Source organism: Macrobrachium nipponense, chromosome 21 (genome assembly GCF_015104395.2).
Source record: "Macrobrachium nipponense isolate FS-2020 chromosome 21, ASM1510439v2, whole genome shotgun sequence".
NCBI lineage: Eukaryota > Metazoa > Arthropoda > Malacostraca > Decapoda > Palaemonidae > Macrobrachium > Macrobrachium nipponense.
The window spans coordinates 41673191-41696450 of NC_087212.1; the positions used below are offsets into that span (position 1 = coordinate 41673191).

General features: G+C 36.8%; 1 protein-coding gene across 2 annotated transcripts in view; it reads left to right on the forward strand.

Annotated features, from left to right (window-relative positions):
* LOC135197962 (uncharacterized) overlaps positions 1–19942 on the forward strand; it is a 58532-nt gene extending 38590 nt beyond the window's left edge. Inside the window, exons 9-15 of one of the 2 annotated variants that reach the window (XM_064225261.1) lie at positions 4609–4982; positions 6544–6624; positions 9757–9893; positions 10421–10717; positions 13673–13858; positions 15694–16165; positions 16445–19942. In XM_064225261.1, coding sequence (XP_064081331.1) covers positions 4609–4982; positions 6544–6624; positions 9757–9893; positions 10421–10717; positions 13673–13858; positions 15694–16165; positions 16445–18636 — 3739 coding nt within the window. In that variant the 3' untranslated portion in view covers positions 18637–19942. The remainder of the gene's footprint in view (positions 1–4608; positions 4983–6543; positions 6625–9756; positions 9894–10420; positions 10718–13672; positions 13859–15693; positions 16166–16444) is intronic. The other variant, XM_064225262.1, reaches the window with a different exon arrangement.
* Positions 19943–23260: the final 3318 nt, after the last annotated feature.

Consider the following 23260-nt stretch of genomic DNA (forward strand, 5'->3'; position numbering starts at 1 on the left):
GATGCTCCACTCAGAAGTCTGCAGACAAATATGGTCACTCTGGGGGAGACCCCAGATCGACCTGTTTGCCACGTTCCTCTCCAGGAAAATAGACAACTTCTGCTCGCTAGAAGAAGATCCCAGAGCCACAGCGATCGATGCCTTCCTCATGGATTGGTCAGGCATAGATGCATACGCTTTTCCCCCATTCAAATTGCTGGGGGAAGTAGTAAGAAAATTTGTGGCATCGGAAGGAATGAGAATGACTCTAATTGCTCCCTTTTGGCCTTCCCGAATCTGGTTCACAGAGGTACTGGAATGGACGGTGGACTTCCCCAGATCTCTACCAGACAGGACAGATCTGCTCAGACAACCCCACTTCGAGAGGTTCCACAAAAACATCCAAAGTCTCTCCCTGACTGCCTTTCGACTATCGAAAGACTGGTCAGAGCGAGAGGCTTTTCAAAGAAAGTGGCAACTTCAATTGCTAGAGCCCGCAGAGCCTCTACCCTGCGGGTCTACCAATCGAAGTGGGAAGTTTTCCGTAGATGGTGTAGGTCGAAGAAGCTGTCCTCTTCCAATACCTCTGTAACCGAAATCGCGGATTTTCTCCTCTTCTTAAGAGAAGAATCCAAATTGGCCGTATCAACTATTAAGGGATATAGGAGCATGCTCTCAGCTGTTTTTAGAAACAGAGGGCTGAATCTCGAGAATAATAAGGATCTTCATGGGATCTCATCAGGTCTTTCGAGACTAAGAAATTGAGATCATCAATTCCCCCGAGTTGGAACCTGGACGTTGTCCTAAAGTTCTTGATGTCGGACAGGTTCGAACCTATAGATAAAATCTCATTCAGAGATCTTACTAGCAAATGCATATTCCTGTTGGCTCTAGCAACTGCTAAGAGGATCAGTGAATTGCATGCTTTGGACTCTCGGGTGGGATTTAGAAAAGACTCGGCTATCATTTCTTTCCAGGATCTTTTCCTAGCGAAGAATGAGAACCCTTCTAAACCTTGGCCTAGAAGTTTCGAAGTCAAGGGACTCTCTTCTCTGGTAGGAAGAGAGTTGGATCGGTCCCTTTGCCCAGTCAGGACCTTAAAATTTTATTTAGAAAAGAAGACACAGCTTCAGGGATGTCGACAAGGTCTTTGGTGTTCGGTAAGAAACCCCAAGAGACCGATGTCAAAGAACGCACTGGCATTCTTTGTCAGAAATGTAATTACCGAAGCTCATAGGAATTGCCAAGAGAACTCTAAAGCTGCTGAGAGTGAAAGTCACGAAGTCCGGGCTGTGGCAACTTCCCTTTCTTTTACGAAGAATATGTCCATGAGAAACATTTAGCAGCAACTTATTGGAGGTGCAATTCAGTATTTGCATCCCACTATTTTAAAGGATGTTAGAATAACATACGATAAATGTTTCTCTCTTGGACCTTATGTATCAGCGGATACTATGCTGGGAAATGGAGCAGACGCTGATCCTTAAATTTGTTTTTAATATTTTAATAATTAGTTTTAATATTGTTGTTGAGTTGTGGGTTGCTTGAAAGGATGTCCGGGGATGACTTCTTTCAATCGTAGTACTAACCCCAATGAGGATCAGGTGATCGGGATTAGTGTCGTGCTCTATGATCATGCCAATAGGCAAGGTGTTTTGTCATGTAAGTGGATAGGACCCCATTGACAAAGATCCTAAGGTTCTGAAGCGTAAGTGGGTAAGACCCGGTAACAGACCATCAAGAACTCTTAGCATGAGGTCACTACCTCGCTGAGGCTCTTGAAGCGATACGGGCTCCTAGCAGTAGCCATGAAGTCTTTCGCTAACACAGGTAGGAATCAAGGTTTTTAATTTTATTACCTACAACATATGTTGTTTCCTGTCTATTTCAGTAGATTAGCTGTCTCTTACCCTCCGCCAAAGGTGCCAATCAGCTAAGTATATATCTGACAGGTAAGTTGAATGCATAAAAATGTTATTGTCATGATACAATAAAGTTTTATGCATACTTACCTGGCAGATATATACGGTGTATGGCCCACCCGACCTCCCCTCAGGAGACAGGTGGAAGAGAAAATCTGTCTTAGAAAACGGGAATGATTCCTATTCCCGCCACCAGCGGCGGGGCGGTAGATCACCTGACCTACCTGTAGAGTGTGCCGCGAAATTCGAATTTCTATCGGGGACGACGGAGTCTATAGCTAAGTATATATCTGCCAGGTAAGTATGCATAAAACTTTATTGTATCATGACAATAACATTTTTATGTTATAAGTTAGTGGGGGTCAGTGTTTGTATTACAAATTAGGGTGGTAAGTAGATGTAGTGTCATCAGTTGAAAAACTATCTCAATCATTTTAGAAGGTTTGGACAAGATGAGAAAGGATTGGAAAGCAGTAAGTCAGAGAATGCCTCGGAAAACTTGAAGGGGATAGACTAATTTATACATCTATTGACAGTTGGGATGCAAAGTTCACAGGACAGATGGGAGTGGAGAAAACTCAGTTCATGTATAGCTCTATAAATGAAAAAGCCAAAATAACATTTATGATGATAATTATTCATAGGTGGGGAGTTCGCACAAATTATATTTTCATAATTGTAACCTGCACTACACAGATGGTACTATAAAACTTTAGCACAGTGTTGTAGAATGTTCCAAGAATGTGATAATTAAGATATGTATATTATATTAAGCAATGCATCCAGAAAAAGAAGGTCCTATTTACAGTTATTTTTGTATGTGCCCTTTATGAAGGCTGTTAGCATAATAATAGTGATGGTGATGATGAGGCTAATGATATGAGAGGAAAGACTGGTAAAATTACAGTATTGTAGAGTTTACCTAGCTACAAGTACTAAAAAAGGTAGTCCATGGCATCTGGGTAAACATGTCTTCCAGTTACAGGTAATGTTCGAGTTACGATAATTCGTCTTACGATAATCCAATTTTATGATGGGATTAGGAATTAATACTGATACGACAATATTTTGAAAATATTTTAAAATTTTGCTCGTAATGGGTGCAGCCCAGCAGCGTACAACCAGGCAGCAAGAGAGACACCAAATTACAATAGCCTAACTTTATCCCATCTATTAATAAAAAAAAAAAAAAAAAAAATGCAAAAGAGAATTATGAACATTCTGTTTTAACGTTTTACTCATTTGGTTAATGTGTACAGCCATGAACAATTGAACAAGAAAAGTTTTGCTAAGCACAACCGAATTGGATAACAACGTCCATTCGGCTTATATTTCAACCATCGTACGATAGTAAACAATTACTGTAGTTATGTTATAAATGACGTTATATACGTATAATAGGACTGATATATTTTTAGGTAATAACTTTGTTTGCTATAGATCAAAGACCTGCAAGGAAACATAGTGTTAAATTTAAACAAATATGTAGCTGAAGCTGAGAACACTTTTCGAGCTGCTAATGACTGTTATTGTGCATCGTTAACAAAGATAAAACTCCCGTAAACTAATCCAATCAAACACAACCTTAGATAAAGTTAAGAGAGAATCATTTTAATCAAAACTTCGGGTCTTGAAAGTTTACTGCTGTTTTCACGCCAATGAAAAATAAATAACGTAATGGTTAAGCTCATACTACGTAGAAATCAAGTGAAAATAGCGAATGGAATCACGTAATTTTCCTTACACAAGAAACATGCCCACAAATCAATCAGTTAACGGAAGAAATAATTTAGTTCCCGAGACATATTAAATTCATATTTCGACTTAAAATTAACACGTCCTATAACGAAAAGATGACCTTATCTCATAAAAGTAAAGTATCTAGATATTCTTTTATGCTAACTAGAAGCAAAACAATTCGGTCCGAATTGAGTTAAATACCGTGAAATAAACTCGTATTCGCCATTAGCTGATTTCGAAACCAAAACATTGACCACTTTGTTAGTATTTTATGATACAATATGTAATATGAGGATACATACAGTATAATAGGACAGAGTAATGTATAATTTTTAAAAGGTTCAGAGAAAAGATGCATATTTGTCATGTTTTTATTCCATTATTACCTGTATATAGGCGTCGGCAGCCTGATAGGTATCACTCAATTATGTCGATGTTGGTCCGCATCTGAGTCCGGTTTACCATGATGTCTATCATTGTATACGCTAGACTAACTTGTTAATGTTATTCAATTTCCCTTAGTGCTGAATTATCATGAGCCAATATGCATTGAACCTAGAGAATTAGTTGAAATTAATAATTGCTATGCCGTATATGTATAAGTACTATACTGTGAAGTGTAGGGTACGCTACCCTATAAGTAAAGATGATACTGATTATCCTAGTGTAGGGTAGGTTATATTTGAGATACGATTTTTTTGACATACGATGGGTTTTTCGGAACCTAACCCCATCGTAAATAGACTACCTGTACCTCAACTTGCATATAAGACGCTGGTAGTATGTACTTTTGGGCAGAAAAAGGGTCCTACATGCTCTTAGATATGATACTTATAATTTTTGTTTTATTTTGAATATCAAATGGGGAAAAATTGGCTGTTGTTGGTTGGTGACCTTCAGTTCTAAGTTAGTAGACATGACATCAGCCTATTTTGTATGATTCTCATTACGATTTAAACATTTTCAGGGGTGACCCAGCAAGCCTAGTGAGTGGTGTGGAGACCTTGCATATAAGCTCTACGCGACCTTCATATACTCGAACCATGGTTGATCCTTCTTTGCCATATGTGCCTGACTCCCATGCAACTGCACGTGCACACACTACTATACTTCCTAGCTCACAAACCACCACATTTCCTATGAATCATTCTGTATCCACAAGTGGTCATAAAGTTCCTTCAAGTAGCAGCAGGAGCACGACTCCTGTTGGTGACTCGTGTTGCTCATTGTCTTCGGAAGTGCCATCGTCAGCTGTCAAATGTTGTTCTGCAACTAACACTACGAGCGTAATTACACACACTCGCGCTCATCACACACATACCACAGCAGCAGTCCAAAAGAGTAAGTTTAACTTGCCATTTGGGTTGTAATATCCATGAAATCCCATCAAATTTTAACTAGGCCTAGGCTATTGTTTGATTGCTTTGATAGCAAATCTCTTTAATTAATACTGAATATGGATTTCTAAATGTATTTAAATGTAAAGATTTCTTATATTAAGGTTTTAGTGTAAATGTTAGATGAGGAAGCAGATTGAATTAAAGTAATAGCCTGATTCCACCCAAGTCCATTTCTTTCATGGAATAATCCTGTGATTTTGGCATTTTTGGATAGCATTTACATTTGGACAACCAAACTATCCCATATCACCTATGGTCTGTATGTTTTCAAGTAAAACATGCTGGTGTATAAATAATAGTATACTATTTAACTTGGTTTGCACTGAAAATGAAGTAGAGCATAGTGTAGTCACCTTAAGAGTTGGATGCTCTACTCATATAATAATTGTAGGTCCTCTCCTAAACCTATACCAGGGTTGTTGACATGTAATTTACTTAGAGCCACTTGTCAAGAACATATCAAATACCTCAGATGTTAGTACCTCTAATGACTAAAGTTATTTTTCTTGTAACAAATAAGGTTTTGGCAGAAAGGCAATAACTTCACTTACTACTTCAGGATCCATAAGGAATATGAATACCACTGGATAACAGACTTTTCAAAAAATGTATTGGTAAAATTTACACTAAATGATAAATTGTCCAGTTAAAAAACAAAGACGGTAGAAACCAAAGTAAAATACATTTTTTTTTATTCATAACCAAGGAATTACAGTCTCAATTATGGCTTGGCAAAATGTATGGACTCGTTACGATACAGACTTACTCTAATTATATTTTATATACAAGTATATGCTATTCAACAATAGGTGAGTTGAATAACATTTGTTATAACATCTTTTATTTGAAAACTAAAGGTTCTTGACTACTATGCTATTAAATTTAACCTTAGGCTACTCCAAGAATTCTTAAGATTAAAGACTGTAAGTCATATAATGTTGGACTCCTTAATTATGGGTTTAAAAGCAGGTCTCCAAAAGTCAGATATTTTGATAGTGCATATGGCAATTCATAAATGTCCTTGAAGGCGAGTAGTAAGCTTCAGCTATTGATTTTAGATGTCAGAATCATAGATTGCAAATTGTACCAAAATACCTGTTTTATGTTAACCAGCCCGAGAAGAGCCATTGTTAGGCTCAGAGGTCTGGATAAACTGATCCTTTTTAATAATAATATGGCAACAGTTAGTTACTGGATTTTTTGTGGTAGTGAACCTGGTAACTGTGATCCCAGTTAATTTATGACAACCAAGGAATGGATTATAACTAGTGGAAATATCTGCTGACTCTCCCAGTAAATATCTTGGCTTGTCTAAAAAGAAAAAAAATATCTACTATTAAATGGTAAAATTGTAGCTAGTTTTAAAGCAATATGAAGAGGATCAAGTAATAATATGTACCAGGATATTTACATAAATAGGTGGTTTGTTGAAGAATTGCTGCGCTAATATATGCAATTGAATTACTGTGGTAGAGATGAGAATAATGGTTTATTTCTTACAGGTACTAGTAAATGTGTGAATGGTATAGACGACTCCAAAAAGCGTCATGTGGAACGTATTGATCAGTCAACAAGTAGGGAAAGTGAGTTTGTTGAAAGTACTTTATTGGTCAAGAGGGAGTCCTGAAAATTCTCCATTGTAATTGTAAAATACTATTTTTCAATTATCAATCCATTAATCAAAAGATGCCTTAATCCTGTGATAGACATCCCAGTTTCACCAAGCTATTAGATTAGGGAAAACCCTCCCACTGTACATGGGTTGCCTCTCATTTTAGGCATCCTACCATTCCTCATTCTGTTGTTCAACTATGTAACATTCATAGCATCTCCATATTGTTTTCCGAGTTTGCCAATGTTACTCGTATACTACCTTGTGTGCTCTTCCTTTTACATAATTGCTTATTATTTTTTAACTGTTAATGTTTCTGTTTTTGTCTCCTTCAAGGGTTTTTTGTATTGTAATTTTTTTTTTGGGGGGCGGTTAACATTTCTGTGTGATTATATCTTTTACATGATCTTGTAATTTGTTTAAATATGAACCTAGAAATAAAGATTAGTAATTCACTGTAGATAATCTTCATAAATTAAATACTTTGTGTTAGATTGTGAACTTAAATATAGAATACTTAAGTCTTTGAATTTATGTAGATTATTACACAATCAATAATTTCATAGCTAATAATCTATGCCCCAGAATATACTTTACTTATAAAATTGGCCATTTTTTATAGGAGCCTACATCCTTTTCTATGGCTTTGCTACTGTCTTATCAAATCCTCTCAACGTCTTAGCAAGGGTCCTTTTGAATCAGACGATATCCCGACAAAGAAATCTTTGCTTGCTCTTTGAGTCAGACAGAGGGGCAGGAAAAATGTTCAAGTCCCAAGGTAGAGGTGGTAGGATATGAGCTTACCTTAACCCCTCCTCAATTGTATATTCTAGAGGGGACTGATTTGTAATCCTGGGAGAAGGCTTAAGGAGAAGCGGGGTTAGCAGACGTTTGCTCCACATGCATTACATTCCTTCCTTGGAGATGAGCCTTACTGTATGAAATTAGCCAATATTCCTCAGTTTATACTATCAGAATTCAGAGAAGTTTCAGACCTTGAATGAAGAGGTGTACTTGGCCATAATTCGGAGGCGAGAGATTAAGGATGGGGTTTTGGTGACCTGGTGATTCTTCATGTAGCTATTTGTCCTAAAGACCTCAGGAGGATGGAGATTAGTGATATATTGGAGTCATAAATAAGTTTGTGTTGTTTACTTCCTTCAGAATGGAAACTGGAGTTGATGAGAATGTTGCCAAATCAGATGCATATTTTCACATTCCTTTACACTCCTCATGGATGTATTCGTAATCAGTAGGGAAAAAAAAAAGTGCTCGTCAGTTAGGGATATACTTCAGATGTGATCTGGATGTTAGTTGGTAATGGCTTCAACCAATTGGGAATTTTATTTTTACATCTCATGGGTCCTTCAGCCTTGTCAGTCTCTAAGACTTTTTAACTCGGCAGAAAATATTCAGGTTGATATTGGCACATCAGTATTGGAAAATGTAGCTTTTTTGAAGAAATGGTCATTTGTTGGTTTGGTTTGAACCAGGAATTTCATGAAAATTAAATAGGCATGACCTTGGGATTTTGTTCTTCATTTTACCCTCCTGGCTTTACCAGTTTCAAGATGTACTTTTGTCTTGTTTGAGGAATGAGCTACTATCTTCAAAGATCAAAGCCTTATGTGCTGCATCTTAAGACTACTGGATACAGGAGTGTAAAGGCTATTCTTTTTCAGTCAAAGATTAAACCATACTAAGTTTTAACCATTTCACGCATAACTTGTGGCCCTCTGCCATCCATCAGGCAGTAGCTTGGAGGTGCCAGTCATTATTCTCGTGTTTTTATCCGATTTATCTGAAATATATTGATATATTTTGGTTGGGTCTGAGTCACAGCTGAAGAAAACTACCATATTCATCTTTTGCCACATGAATGAACATTCCAGGATCAAAATAAGGGTTACTTGTTTTTATTGTTCGTCATTATTTGTCAACGGAAGCACCATCTATATTTGAAAAGGACTGACTTCTGGTCTTTTCTGTCATCACTCTTTACACTTGGCTGTTAGGGGATGGTCTTTTTGTCATCCTGTAATCTAAATACAATTCAAGCCCCTTATGATACATGGGATAATGAATAATCAGTGTTTCTGTAGTACCAATTTCCTTGTACAGATCCATTAATCATGAGGAAAATACCCTCCTCCTTTGTATTAATTTTGTTTTGTTACGTTATGTACAGCATACTGAGGGATAGTGGGATGAATCAGATGAGGGCTAGGGCATAGTGCAGTGGGACTTTTGTATGATTGAACAGATTGTTGTTACTGGGATTTCCTCTATGAAAGTAAGTCACCACCCTTTCCCTTACACATTTTTGCAAATACTTGTATATGAAAACAGTAAGCAGGCTTTTTGTTAATTTTTCTGTTATATATAATATAACATGAAGTGCATTTTTATATTAAAAAATTACCAGTACTTTGAAAGTTAAAATATGACTTTATTGTAACATAACAATATCATATTTGTAATTTTTTCCATGTCATTGCTGTGACTCAGAACTTTCCTCAATTATTTGATGTTATTTTCATCTTCAGAATATATTAAACTAGATTTATTGCTACTTCCTTCTTCCTCATTCATCTTGATTGTGGAGGATAAGGAAAAGGCAAAAGTAAGAACATATTTCAGGTAGAGTTTTGGGCATTTTACACTAAAGGCTGTGTTGTTAAAGTAAACAGGGCATATGACATTTATTGAGGAAAATGTACACTAAACACCCACTGATGGGAAAGAAATGTACATGGTCACTGCTTATGAATTTACTAGACATAGTATGTTAAGGGGAATATGACTTACGAAAAATTTTGCTGTTTTTTGTCATAAAACATTTTTTATAACTAACAATTATATGTAAAGCCCATAGTAGATAGAAGAGATCTTGAACTAGGAAAAAGAAACAATAACTATTGCTTTTGATATATTGTTTCTTTCACCACAACTATTTTGAAAGCCTACTTCACTGTGCCATCTGCAGCTTAGTATGCTATGTTATATTGTGTGTATTTCTAGTTTGCATGTGATTTGATTTACTTTATCCATAATTTTGCCAGTTGAAACAATGGTTAACTTTTTTATTGTTATTATTTTATAGGTATTGGTGAAAGTGAAACAAGTGGAGGAGATGAGTGGAGTAGTGGAGATGAAAGTGATTCTTCAGCCACAGTATCATCTACTCATCAAGATCCACATTGTGACTGCTGCTACTGTCACATGTTACATCATAAACAGGTAACAATAACTTTTCAATGAAAATTACTAGGTCTGGAATTTCCTGGGTGACATAACTCAATTTTCTTGGGTAGGAGCCTTAGTTAAATAATTTCTGTCACTGCTGGAATGGCCATAAGTTTGGAAAAGCATCTTCCTTGGGTAATTGTATTCCATCATTATCCATGAGGTTACATGCACTTACCGTATCATTTTGTATAATGCAGGTGTAATATATAATGAATACATGTGTAGGGATGGTTTAGTGCTTGTAAAACTTCTAACCCACTACCTGGTCTTCAGTCCAGGTCTATGTGTATCCATGCTTTACTTATCCACTTTTGTTTTTTCATGGTGGGTATACTTTATGTCGATTATTCAATAAAAAAAACATTTCTTTGGCTAGAGTATTTGCACAGTAGTTCCTTGTAGGATTACATGAAAAAAATATTCAAATTTTGCTGTATAAAGTAAAAGATTGTTTTGTAAGTTTCCATATTGACTAAAGTTGGTACAAAATGGAATAATATAATGATTTATTTATGCAGGATGGAGGCCGCCAGAAGTATAGTGACAGACGAGATAGACTATTACAGATCTTATCTCGGAAGAAAAAGGCACGTAATTCTCTAATATCAGGTACCTCTACTGCCACAGCCCACACTACTGCAGCTGTTTCTGGAGTTCCTAGTAATGGTTCTAGTGTTCCTACTTCTAAAGGTGGAAGCACACCATTAGGGGGCCAGAACATAAATAAAATATTAGATTTTATTGAGGGGAATCAAGTTGATGAAGCTAAACATGCCAAGAAAGCAGCGAAGAAAGCCCGACAGAAACAGAAGAAGGTGAGTTTGTGATATTTGTTACTTAGTCAAATGATATTAATGTTACTATAGTAATTTCATCTTTACTGATGATGCAACTGTTGGTCAAGGAAATAAGTCAGTCAGGTACGTCTGTGGTGCTATCACTTTCTCTTTGTGTGACTTGGTAACAATACAAAATACAGTAAAGATTAAGGAAAGTGTCTCATCACCGAGAGAGCTTTTCAGCCAAAAGGGCATTTTTGGAAAACAAGCATCCATCACTGTTTCCAGTAATAAAATTTTTATGAATATTAACCCTTTAACGCCGATTGGACGTATGGTACGTCGATAAAAAGTTTTTTTTTTTAAATTCGCGGAAAAATACTTTTAGGCCTACCAGGCAAAAACTTTTGAATCAAGCGCCTTGGGGGATGCTGGGTGCTCACGGATCAAGGCATTGTTTTGTTTACAATCGTTACGCAGGCGCGCAAGCGCGAATTTCTTTCTTATCGCACTAAAAAGTATCAGTGACACATCTCGGAAATTATTTCGTCACGTTGACATCATTTTGCACCATTTTAAATTAGCCGTTACATGGAGTATTATATATGAAAATGTGCGCAATTTCGTGTAGAATACAACTAAAAAATGCTCATGATTGTAGCTTTTATCAGTTTTGAAATATTTTCATATAAATAACAATAAGTGCCAAAATTTCAACCTTCGGTCAACTTTGACTCTACCGAAATGGTCGAAAAATGCAATTGTAAGCTAAAACTCTTATATTCTAGTAATATTCAATCATTTACCTTCATTTTGCAACAAATTGTAAGTCTCTAGCACAATATTTCAATTTATGGTGAATTTATTTATAAAAAAAAAAAAAAAAAAAAAAAATTTCCTTACGTCTGTGCGGTAACTCTTCCGAAAACATCAAAATTTTTTTCGTGCGATTGTCGTAATGTTTTCACTATTTAAAATTAGCCGTTTCATAAAGTTTTATATATGAAAATGTGTGCAATTTCATGTAGAATACAACAAAAAATAATTTAAGGGTGTAGCTTTTCTCATTTTCAAAATATTTGCATATAAATCATGATAAATAGAAACAAAACCACATTCGGTCAAATTTGACTACCGAAATGGGTGAAAATCGCAATTGTAAACTATAACTCTTACAGTCTAGTAGTATTCAGTCATTTATCTTCATTTTGAAACAAATTGGAAGTCTCTAGCACAATATTTAGATTTATGGTGAATTTTTAAAAGAAACTTTCCATCTCTCCGCGCGCGGATTCTCCGCCGCAAATCTCCGAAATGCGTACTTCGCATTCTCGTAATATTTGCTCCATTTCATATTAGGCGTTTCATAGAGTTTTATATATGAAAATGTGCACAATTTCATGTAGAATACAACAAAAAATAATTGAAGATTGTAGCTTTTCTCATTTTTGAAATATTTGCATATAAATAAATATAAAAAAATTCGACATTCGGTCAACTTTAACTCGTCCGAAATGGTCAAAAACTGCAATTGTAAGCTAAAAATCTTACAGTATAGTAATATTCACTCATTTATCTTCATTTTGAAACAAATTGGAAGTCTCTAGAGCATTATTTAGATTTATGGTGAATTTTTGAAAAAAACATTTTTTTACGTCCGCGCGTTACGAATTCATGCATCATTTTGATAATATTTTCTCTGTGCTGCTTTGATCGTTTTACAATGTGTTATATACCAAAATGATAGCAATTTAGTGAACAATACAAAAAAAGAAAATTAACTTGTTAGGTTTAACCGTTTTGCTCACAGTGCAATTTGAATACAATTATATTGAAATTTTGTTTTTGCGCTATTATATATCTCATTATTTATATGATAATGATATTTTGTTTCATTTCTGATGGTTGCATACTAAACTCCAGGCAATGACAAAAAAAAAAACAGCCAGAAATGAACTGTTAATCTTGAAAACTAAGTGCGCTGTGATTTAAATTTTTTTTTTTTTTTCTGTTTTGGCGCTCATTCAGAGACCCCCTCGGCATACAGGAGACGATTTTTATTATACCCCTTCGGCGTTAAAGGGTTAACCATCACCGTTCCTGATCTAAATATTTATGCGTTGCCAGATATCACAAGATTCCTTGCTTTCATCTGTTTTTTAACCGGATCCAGCTAGGCGCTAGAAATTATCCTATTGTTAAGACCAAAAGTTTTTTCGCGTATGAACAAAACTTCTTTCGGAATATGTGTTAAGTATGTCAGAAGAATATGCTTAAAGTATGTTTGTACTTTAAACATTCTGTTAGTCATATGAAATTTATATAAATGTTAAAATATACTGGGTCCTTAATAAGTAGGCCAGTAAAATAGTCAAAACTGCTTGTTATTGTCTCATGCAAAGATCGTGGAATCATGACTTACAATAACAAATTAGAATGGATAAAACCATTGGTTGTTGTTTTTTTTTGCCCTCCCAATTCTAAAACAAAAGATTTAGGTAGTAATATCCCACCCTGGAATTAGTCACTTTCATCTGACTGTTCGGTTTTTTATGACTAACCCAAATTTCCCAATCCCCAAATGCAGAGATGAAGACCAACACTTGTAAACAAACATCTGTTGGAACAAGTCTGAAAGATATTTGGTCAGTCTCCAGTTTATCCATTTAAATATTTTAAGGAGCTCAGTTCATCCAATGAAATTTTCTAAAGAGTTCTGATATCATTAATCCAGTACATGTTAAGAATAAACCTTTTTAAAGCTCAGCCCTGAGAGTTAAGAATTTTAACATAGTGGCCTGCTTAAACTATTTATTTTTTAATAATAATTGCTGAAGCAACATTTAATTAGAAGATAATTAGATATTGTACCCTGAATAATAAGACTTATAATTGATAACTTGCCTCTGTAAGAAGTAACCAAACTAACAAAAAATGTTGCAGTGGTAAGTAATAAGAAAATTTACAACAGTGGGCATTTTATTTTTGTAGATGGCTATTAGACGGGAAGAGGAGGAAGAAGAGGAGTATGAAGACGATGAATTTGAAGAAAAGAACTGTGATGGTGATGATGTTGAAGATGGACCTTTAGCAGAGTTGAGGAGGAGAGCACCAGATGTGACAATCACTGTGGTTCGACCTGGTCAACAAACACCTCGCACGCCAGCTTCACCACAGGTTAGATAAATTTGTTGAATGGATTGTCAATTGATGTATTACATATAATACTCATTGTTTTCATGGGTTACTAGGGATGGTTAATTTTGCTTTCTTTTATAAAAATAAGCCCTCTTATTAGCATGGTGACTAAATGCTGGTTTGAGAATTCATCAAAGATTTCTTCTGTGGGAAATTTGAAAGATTTGAAATGAAAATTAATAGCAAGACCAAGTTATGAAGTTAAGAAAGATGAGAAGCTTGACCGAATTTAGGGTTGATAATATATCCATGGAAGGGATGGGTTTGTTCAGGTACCTTGGAAGTGTAGTGAATAGGTTTGGGGGACTCCTTTAAGGAAAGAAGAATTAGAATTGTTTTAGAGAAATAGAGGATTTGTACAAGTAAAATAAATTTGATTTTAACCATTGACACATGAGCGTACATACAAGATATACTGCTGGCACCTCAACGTATTGAATAACGGTAATCATTTGATACATCTGACTCTAGGATAATGAAAATATCATAAGCCTGTTATACATAGAGAATGCTGAAATGAATTTGACCTCAACTGTTAAGGTGGCTTGCTTGTTTCCAGGAGTACCAGAGCTATTATGCTATGGTACCTATATTTTTCTCTCTCTCACTTGAACATCAAGCTGCATTTGTGTGCCAGATATAAAGACTGCATTTCTTATAAATTAAAAGACCCCTTAATTTCAAAATGTCTGTTGATTGATTGAGAACCCAAGTCTGTTTTTGCTGGATTATGTTATTGGGATTGGATTTGCTGCACAGAATTTGATATCTTAAATATAAATCTAATCAAACTACACGCAGTCCCTGGGTTATGACGGGAGTTCTGTTCTTGAGACGTGTCGGTAAGTCGAAAATCGTCGTAAGCCAGAACATTGTCAAAAACCCTAAGAAAACCTTACTTTTAATGCTTTGGGTGCATTAAAAACTATGTAAACTGCATTCTTATTGCATTTTTCATCAAAATCCTTTAAATATTGATTATTTTGCATTTTTGGTGTCATATTTCTTCTGCCGGATCAGCGTTGTAGGCGCCATAACCCTGGAAATAATTTCTGGTGAATGAATATAATTGAAAAGCGCCTTAACCTCGGAATGTTGTAAGCTGAACCCATCATAACCCGGGACTGCATGTATTGCTAAGTTTTTGTTTAAAAATGATTTTCACACACTTTTATTGTACTAAGGAAGATTTATACAAAAATAAGTGTAAAAACTACACCCTTATCCTTTGATTACTGCTGACTGACGCTGACTTAAGCTTAATACGTATTGTCCATAACATAATATGTATTGTCCATTTCAATGTTAAGTGGAGTATGTGCAAAAATCTTTAATAAAGTTTTATAATAATTTATGTTAAAATTGTATATCATAGTTTTAAAGGGTTTGTATTGATGTTTTGAACAGTGATACTCGGCTAATAACCTCTGCTTTCACTACTGCTAGACCCATATGTACACAGTACACATATTTCAATCACATTTTTTATGGCTTTCATAAATGGTTTTAAATTAATTGTATTTTCCAAGCTTTATAGCATTGAGCATACTATTTTATTAAAGATTGGTAACCAGTTATGTGTAATTAAATTTGGGTGTATTAATTTAGCCACAAGTATTGCAGTATTTCATTATTATTTATTTATTTTTTTCAAAATGAATGGTACATAATGGGAGAGCACATATAAGTTCTCAGAAAGGTTGCATCTTGTTAAATCTATATTCATATTTACAACCCAATAATTCATAGCATAATAATTTGGGAATACATAAATCATGGATTCAAGTACAATTTTCCATTTTTTTTCTTTGCAGATGAGTCTTGGAAAACCTAGAGACTCGTCCCCTCCATCAGGAGAAGCATATAAAACTCAAGCAAAACTGGTACCCTCTCTTGTGCAGAATTCCAAAGAACCAAGCCCTCCAACATCAAGAACCATATTGCAGCCTTCTAGACCTTCCAATCACCAAAGCCAGCAGAGTAATCAAAGAGGGAGAAATGTAGCAGTTGCTCCAGCTCCTGTGATACCTGGCAAATCCAGTAATCTTGTGGCTTCCACTGGTCAAGAAGTTTCTGAGTCCCCTCCAACTTCTGCTGGCTATACAGGACTGAGTAACATTCTCAAGGGAATGGAAACCTTGGGAAAAGAGAAGGAAAAAGGGTCACAAATGGTTACTATACGAAGAGTGATGGATCCTAATAATGCAGAGCCTACTGTTACTATTACGCTTAAAGGAGAAAAACCAGAAAAAGATAAGGTGCTGTTTAAACTGGTAAATGGACAAGGTAAGTCTGTCATTTGTATGATGTACATAATACACAAACCCTTACTTGCCTTGAGAGGTAGTGGATGTACATTGTCATTTAAATTTATTTTATCATTATGCAAGAACTTGTATCGAATGATATATTGCGCACAAGTATGTGAACACTAAAATTTTCACAAAGTTTTACAGCATATGCTTCTTTGCTGAAGAAATAAAGATGTTTTAGTTATGTTTACCTAAGAAAGGCTGTTTGTTTGTTTAAAAAACTAGTTTTTAATGTTTTTTTTTTTATTTACAGCTGTTTCAGGCAATGGGTCACAGTCAGGTCAAATAGGGAAAAAAGGTGGCGGGGGAGTTGGAGGTGGTGGTCGTACACAACGAATAGAATCAAGTACTTTACCAGATGAACCTCCAATACCTGAAGGATTAAGTCCAGAAGAGGTTAAAAAATACAAGAAAAAACAGAAAAAAGAGAGGCAGCGGCAAAAGAAAATACAAGAACAGATTGAAGAACAACAGAAAGGCCGAATGCAACAGCTTGAACTTCAAAAACAACAGGAATTGTTGCGACAACAGCAAGAACAGATCCGTCAAAAGCAGTTGGCTCTACAACGTCAGGAGGAGGAGTTGATAAAACAACAACAAAATAAGAATAATAGTAAAAAGGGAAAGAAAAAGAATGGCAAAGTAGCAAATAGTACCGTTAATAGTAATAATAATAGTAAAAACAGTAAACTGGTAAGCAAGAGTGCTGATAGGGTCTCTGCTGTGGTATATGATGGGGATGATATGGCTCAGTCTTTCAATTTGCCACCAGGTGTTACGATTAATAAAGTGGCAGGGCAGCCTGGCATGGTAACCATTTCCAACAACATGGGAGGTGCCTTTTCACAGCCATTTTTACCGAATCCAAATGTATATCCAAGTCCAGTTTTGCAGGGTTATCCTGTTCTGTCAGCAGCACAAGGTTCACTACCAAAACCATGTTCCAGGGGCCAGAACCCTGGTCTAAGCTGGAATAGTGCTGTGGAGACAAATTACCCGGATAAGGATAATGTCATTGTTGTTGATACTAACAATGGTTTTCTTGGAACTACACCCATATCTTGTAGTTCTCCCAAACGAGAAATTACTTCTGATGAAAAGGTAGTGATGGCTGTGAAGGGAATCATAGATCCATCTACTCTTAATATGACTCAAAAGAAAAAATTCAAGAAAATGAAGAAAGCCCTCCAAGAAGAAAAGGAGAGAGCAGAGCAAAAGCAAAGGGAAGAAGATGATTTGATGGACCAAATGTATAATATTGTCAATGGAAAGTCAGCCAAGAATGGTGGGAAAATGGTACAAGGGCAGTTGGGACAGGGAAAATCCCAGGCAAAGAAAAATCAAAAAGTGAAAGAGAACATCAAGTCTCCATTAACTCAGGCTATCAATAATTGTAAACAGGTAGCACAACAAGTATCAATAAAAGTAAACAAGCTACAACAGTCACAGAAAGTTTCTGAAAATCAAAAGCAAAAGCAGCCTCAAGAATTGGTTTTAAGTGTGAATAACAAAAATAACACAAAGCAAGGTAAAGAAGTTAGTCAGCCTCACATTATTAGTCAGACGAGGAAAAACTCTACTTCATCTCAACAGGGTAAACTTAAACAGCAGCAGCCAACTCAACAATCGCAGTTGAAGCAACCTGTACAGCAGAAGCAGCCGCTAAAACAGCAAAAGACTCCATCACAGCAGAAGCAAAAGCAGCATCAGAAAGGTGTATCTCAAGTACAGCAGCAGCAGCAACCACAGCAACAGCAACAGTCACATCAAGCACTGCCTCAAAAGCAGAGCCAGCAGCAGCAAAAGTCAAATCAACAGCAAGTGCAGAAACAAAAGCAGCAACACTTGAAACAAAATCAAGAACAAAAACAGCAAGTTCAGCCCAAACAGGCTCAGCAAAGGCAGCCTTTAGTAGAAAACCAGAGTACTTTGCAACAGAAGAAACACACAAATCAAGGAAAGATGCCCCTGGCCACCCATGAAAAGCAGACATTAAACTCTAATCATAACACAAATACCAATAATATTGGAAACTACTCCAATAGCATTGCCTATGCACCTCAGGATATTGCTCATGAAGCTCGTTATGCTCAGTATCTTGCTGCTAATGCTAGCACTTTAGCTAAAATGAGTTACACTTGTAACTTAATCGTACCAAATGAATGTACTGCAGACCACTGTGCAGGCGACAAGGATAAAAAATCTGGTAAAACAAAAAAATACAAGAAAAAGAAGGGACATTTAGAAGACATGACAACTATTGATAGTGTATTTACTCCAAAAGATATAGTTGAAGGGGAACTTGATGAAACAGAAAGAGATGTGGAGGCCTTCAAGCGATTTTGTTTTAATAATGTTCCTCGTCATGCAGGAGAGAAACCCAAAGTTAATTTCAATGTTAAAGATATAATGATCAAGAAGAGGCCTTGCAATGTTAATCTATGAACTGTTAATTCATGATATCATTTTTCACAGTTTTTATTCTGTAGCTGAATCAAAGATATATTTTGTCATTTTAGTCATGAGGTATGGAAAGTGTTTGTATGCTAATCTCAATTTTATTGCTGGTAGGGTGTCAAGTGAGATATTTTGGTTAAACCATAGAATGTACTGAATGATTTGTTTTGAACCTCAATTTTGTTAGTATGTAAACTGCAGTAGCACATTTCAGATATTTTCTTAAAAGTGTGGTAGTCAAGAGCAGTTTCTCGAGGACCTAGGTGAATATGGGATTCAGCACTGATATAGTGAAGGACTTTTGAACTTTACAGCTGTAAACATTCACAAAAACGACCAAATGGACCAAATTGCTGTCAATTTTTCATCGAGTGTTGTATGTGCTACACAGCATCAAAGTGCAAGGATCATATTTTGTTTAGGTGCAGTACTATTTCTTGATTGCTAGTGTTGATGTACTATTTTTCAGTGCCTGAATATTTATGGTTGATCATAAGTCATAGGTCTTGTTGTTTAGTATATGATTTACAGTAGGAGTAATATTACTCCCCCCTTTTTTTTCTCTCTCACTCTCTCTCTCCAAATTTTTTATAATTTTTTCGACAATTTTTACTCTTGAAACAGTACATTACTTGAGATTTATGTGAATATTTTCAATAATTTCTTCCCTTTGCATTTCATACGTGAGTGGGGTTGCACTTGATACGCCTTTTGATTTATTACTGCATGAACCAGTGCTTTTCATAATACAGGGTCATTCATTGAGGTTTTGCACAACTTGGAAGTATTTGATGAGCTACAAAGGACATAGGATTTTTTAATTACAAACTCCAGTATTATTTCGAGTTCGTGGAGTGATAAGGGTGTGTTGTGTCAAGATGTAATTATTAAAGTATTTTACTGGGAATGTATCCATTACATCATTAAGGTGGTGCCATCAAATGCAATTTAGTTTGATTTCATGAACGAAAAGGATGTATGAAAGGTATGTTTTTTATGTAAACATTGATATGTGATATAACTATTATTACCTGATAGTAGCTCCTTTACTGGTAGGACGAAGCGGAATAAGTGTATTAAGATGATGAAAAAAAATTCATACAGTGGAAAATAGAATAGGTTACTGCTGTGTGTGATACTAGAAAGAATCTTGCCATTTTATTTGGCTCTGTATTGTCATGATGGAGCATTATTGTTGATATTGCATAGTATGAACATAGATGCCTGTTTTTGTAGATATCATTTATCCTTCTCAAGAGGTTGAGACCTCTTAAATAAATCTGAGTGATCAGTATTTTTGCAGATTTTCCATATCCAATTTAGGCATTTGAATTTGAATACTTGTAGTGATGGTTATGATTCATAGGCCTCATGGTTTTGAGTTTTTTGTTTTTTTACCCCATCACTCGTATATATAAAAATTTAGGGTGTGGATGGACCCTATGACGCACTGCGCTTATTTTGCAGATAGAGAAATTATGGTAGCTCAAAACACTGCTAATTTTGGTGAGCATAAGAAAGGTGTGTCCCTTTCTTTCTGGCTTTGTGCTGTATTCAAACAAGTTTAAGACTTCTAGCAAAATAGTGCATTGTAGTTAAAGCGAGAGCTTGTGGAATCAGGGGCTTGAGACCATCCTTTGCATTTCATAGCAGGGGCATGAGGCTGACTATGCTTTGCATTTCTTGGTAACTTTTCAGTAGCCAAAAAAAGGAAGGTGGTCAGGTGTCTGGAGATATCAGACTATCTGCAATAATTACTACCTTAAAACAATTGTATTTGTACTTTTAACAATTTATTAAAATTTTCATCTTCCTCTCATTCCTGTTCTGGAGAGTGAGGTGTCCTAAAAGCTTCCTTGAAGTTTTCATTGCCGCCTTCACTTACTTCTTCGCAGTATGCTGTACCACCGGTTGGGTGGAATAACAACAGTGACTGTAAGGAAGACTAATCGGCATCATACAACAGCCAACAAGCCGTTTTCGGCCAGTCATTTTTGGTTCAGGTGTGTTTGCTTTGTTGCAGTGTGATGTAGCTTCAAAAGCTACTTCTCCCCATCTGCATTCGACATTGGAATCGTAGAAGCCTGTCCTTAGCCTGTGTCTTTTGCTGTAGGCCACGACCAAGTCTTCCCTTGGCTTTCCTCCCCGACTGCACGTTTGCATTCGGTACAGCTCCTGCCCAGATAGTCTTCTTCCCCTTCCTTCCAATGCCGCTGCAGTTTCCAGACGTCTAAGCCGAATATACTCTCCAAGGAAGAAAGTATTGCCATGCAGTGTAGTATGCCTGTGTTTTTGCTTCATGATGTATGACCGAGGAGGAAAGAGAGAGGCCCTGGGTAGGCAACAGCAGCCTTGCCTTTGCCACGTTGTTGCAAGCTGGGGAATTTCGAATTTGCTGCTGTTTGCCGAACATTCGCTCTACAAGGAAGAATGAGAATGGCTGTACATATGTTGCATGACCATGTCCCTTCTACATATGTTGCATGACCAATATACAACTCTCTTCAGTTAATTCTGGGTATGTCTCCAGATGGCTATCGACAGTTGGTTGGTCCTGGCGAGCTCTCGTGCAGTGACTAGGGCAGGACCGACTTTTCAGGTTTGGTCGCAGCCTGAGAGTTGCATGGATCTGCAAAATCCAAACTCTCACCCAAGCAAGAATAAGTATCTGCAAGGCTAACAGATATAGGAGCAAGGTTGTCCTCGTCTTGTCAACCAGCTATGCAGTTACAAGCCATTCTTGGTCACCTGTTCTTCATGGGTGGTTTCTCTTTCCCTTCAATGCAGACTGAACAGGCCCTGTTCTTTTACAAAGGGTCTCCCCATTTTTACCTTTCCCCTCTCAGAGAAGACAGGACTTGGCCTAATGGTTAGATACAGTTGGCACGTCCCTTAGGGGTGTCATTACAAGTTTCTCCTCCAGAAATAATTCATACCTCAAGGCCTGCATTTTAGTATCAGCACCATTTCTACCCTTTTTCTCACAGGAGAGATACAGCACTTAACCTTATGGTTAGATGACAAGTATCTTGTCATTACACGCTTTCCCTCGGGGTTACTTTGTTCCTCAAAGCTTCAAACAGAAGGCAATCACTTGCACTTCAAGAGGTTAGGTTAGGTTAGGTTGGATTTAAGCCAACCTAGCCTAGCCTAAACTAATCTAAGTTTAACCTGCACTTCAATATCCTGGAACTTATTAGCTCTTCAAGTCTCAGGATCCAAGGATATTGTTAAGGAACAGTGCCAAGGTATGTAGTTCCATATTCAACAAGAGAGAGGCTAGTGTTCTTTAATCTGCTCGATTTGGCAGTGAAGGTGCATGGGTGTGCACTAGCATACTCAGCATAGCAGTCAACCAGACATATTCCAGGCAAGGTGGATGTATGACAGAAAAGTTTGGTCACCAAAGTCGGTCTTAGGGACAGTTGGTCTCTGCACAACGACATTCGGAAGATTGTTCAACTTATGGAGACAGCCAAGTTAGTCCTCCATTCTCGACACACCAAAGCCGTTTCTGTTTGGCTCCCTTCCGGACTGTGGGCATAACAGCCAACAACCATACCTTGTTGAAAGCACCGCTTCTCCTCCGATTATTGAAGCTTAGCAACGCTCTGGACTGGTCAGTACTTAAGATAGGTGTTGTTCTGGGAACAGCAGATGCCAGTTTATGAGACGTCTTTTACATCCATGGCACAAGTCTTAGGTTTAGGCTCCTGTCTTTCTGCCTGTTTCGTTGGGTGAACCACAGTAGATGATCATTCTGAATCTAAGGACCCTAAATGCTAACAAGTGACCAAAGGCTTTTTGCATTACGTACCACTTAAGACTTTACTTTCAATAATACTAAGTGCTGACGACTAGTTATTAGTTCCTGGTCAAACAAGGATGTAGTGGTGCCCAAGAGCACAATTTCTTTGACGTGGTGGACAACATTAAGTGCCGGCTGAGATTTCGTAAGGTCAGGGGCATTGGTCTGTCCCTTGCATTTCTGAAAAACCTGTTGGACAGTTACTAAGGACAGGAATGTGGTGTCACCACACATCATTCACTTCCTTTTTATCTTATGGATATTGCTCATAGATCCTTGGATTTTTTTTCCCCTTGGGTTCTGTGGTGGCTGCTCAGGAGTCATGTAGTTCACCCAGCTCTTGAGGACAGGTGGCATCTTTCCTAATGTGTATGGCTGCAAAAGAGGGTGTGTGGACTGGCCTCCTACCTATCTCTTTTATACCCTTCTTCTCTCATTGGGCAGAGGGACAGTAAGCAAGCTATCAAGTGCTTGACAGGTGTGCATGTAGGTGTTCTAGATGACCGAGGATCTTAATTATAATTGAAAATTTTTATAAATAGATGTAACTCTTACCCTCTCTCTAGGTGGGAGAGAGGGACTGATGATGAACAAACCCCTTGGTTTTCTTTAGCTTTATTGTCCTTGACAATATAGGTTCATCCAAGCCTTTCTTCAAATCAATGATACCACACCCCTTTAATTCGAAAGGCCCAGAAATCTGGCAGTTGAATATCACACATGCTCAACAGATCAGAGGCTTGGGTCTCTTACCTTTGCTCTTTAAACTGGGGATCAGAAATGGAGTGTTGCTATTGTGCCCTG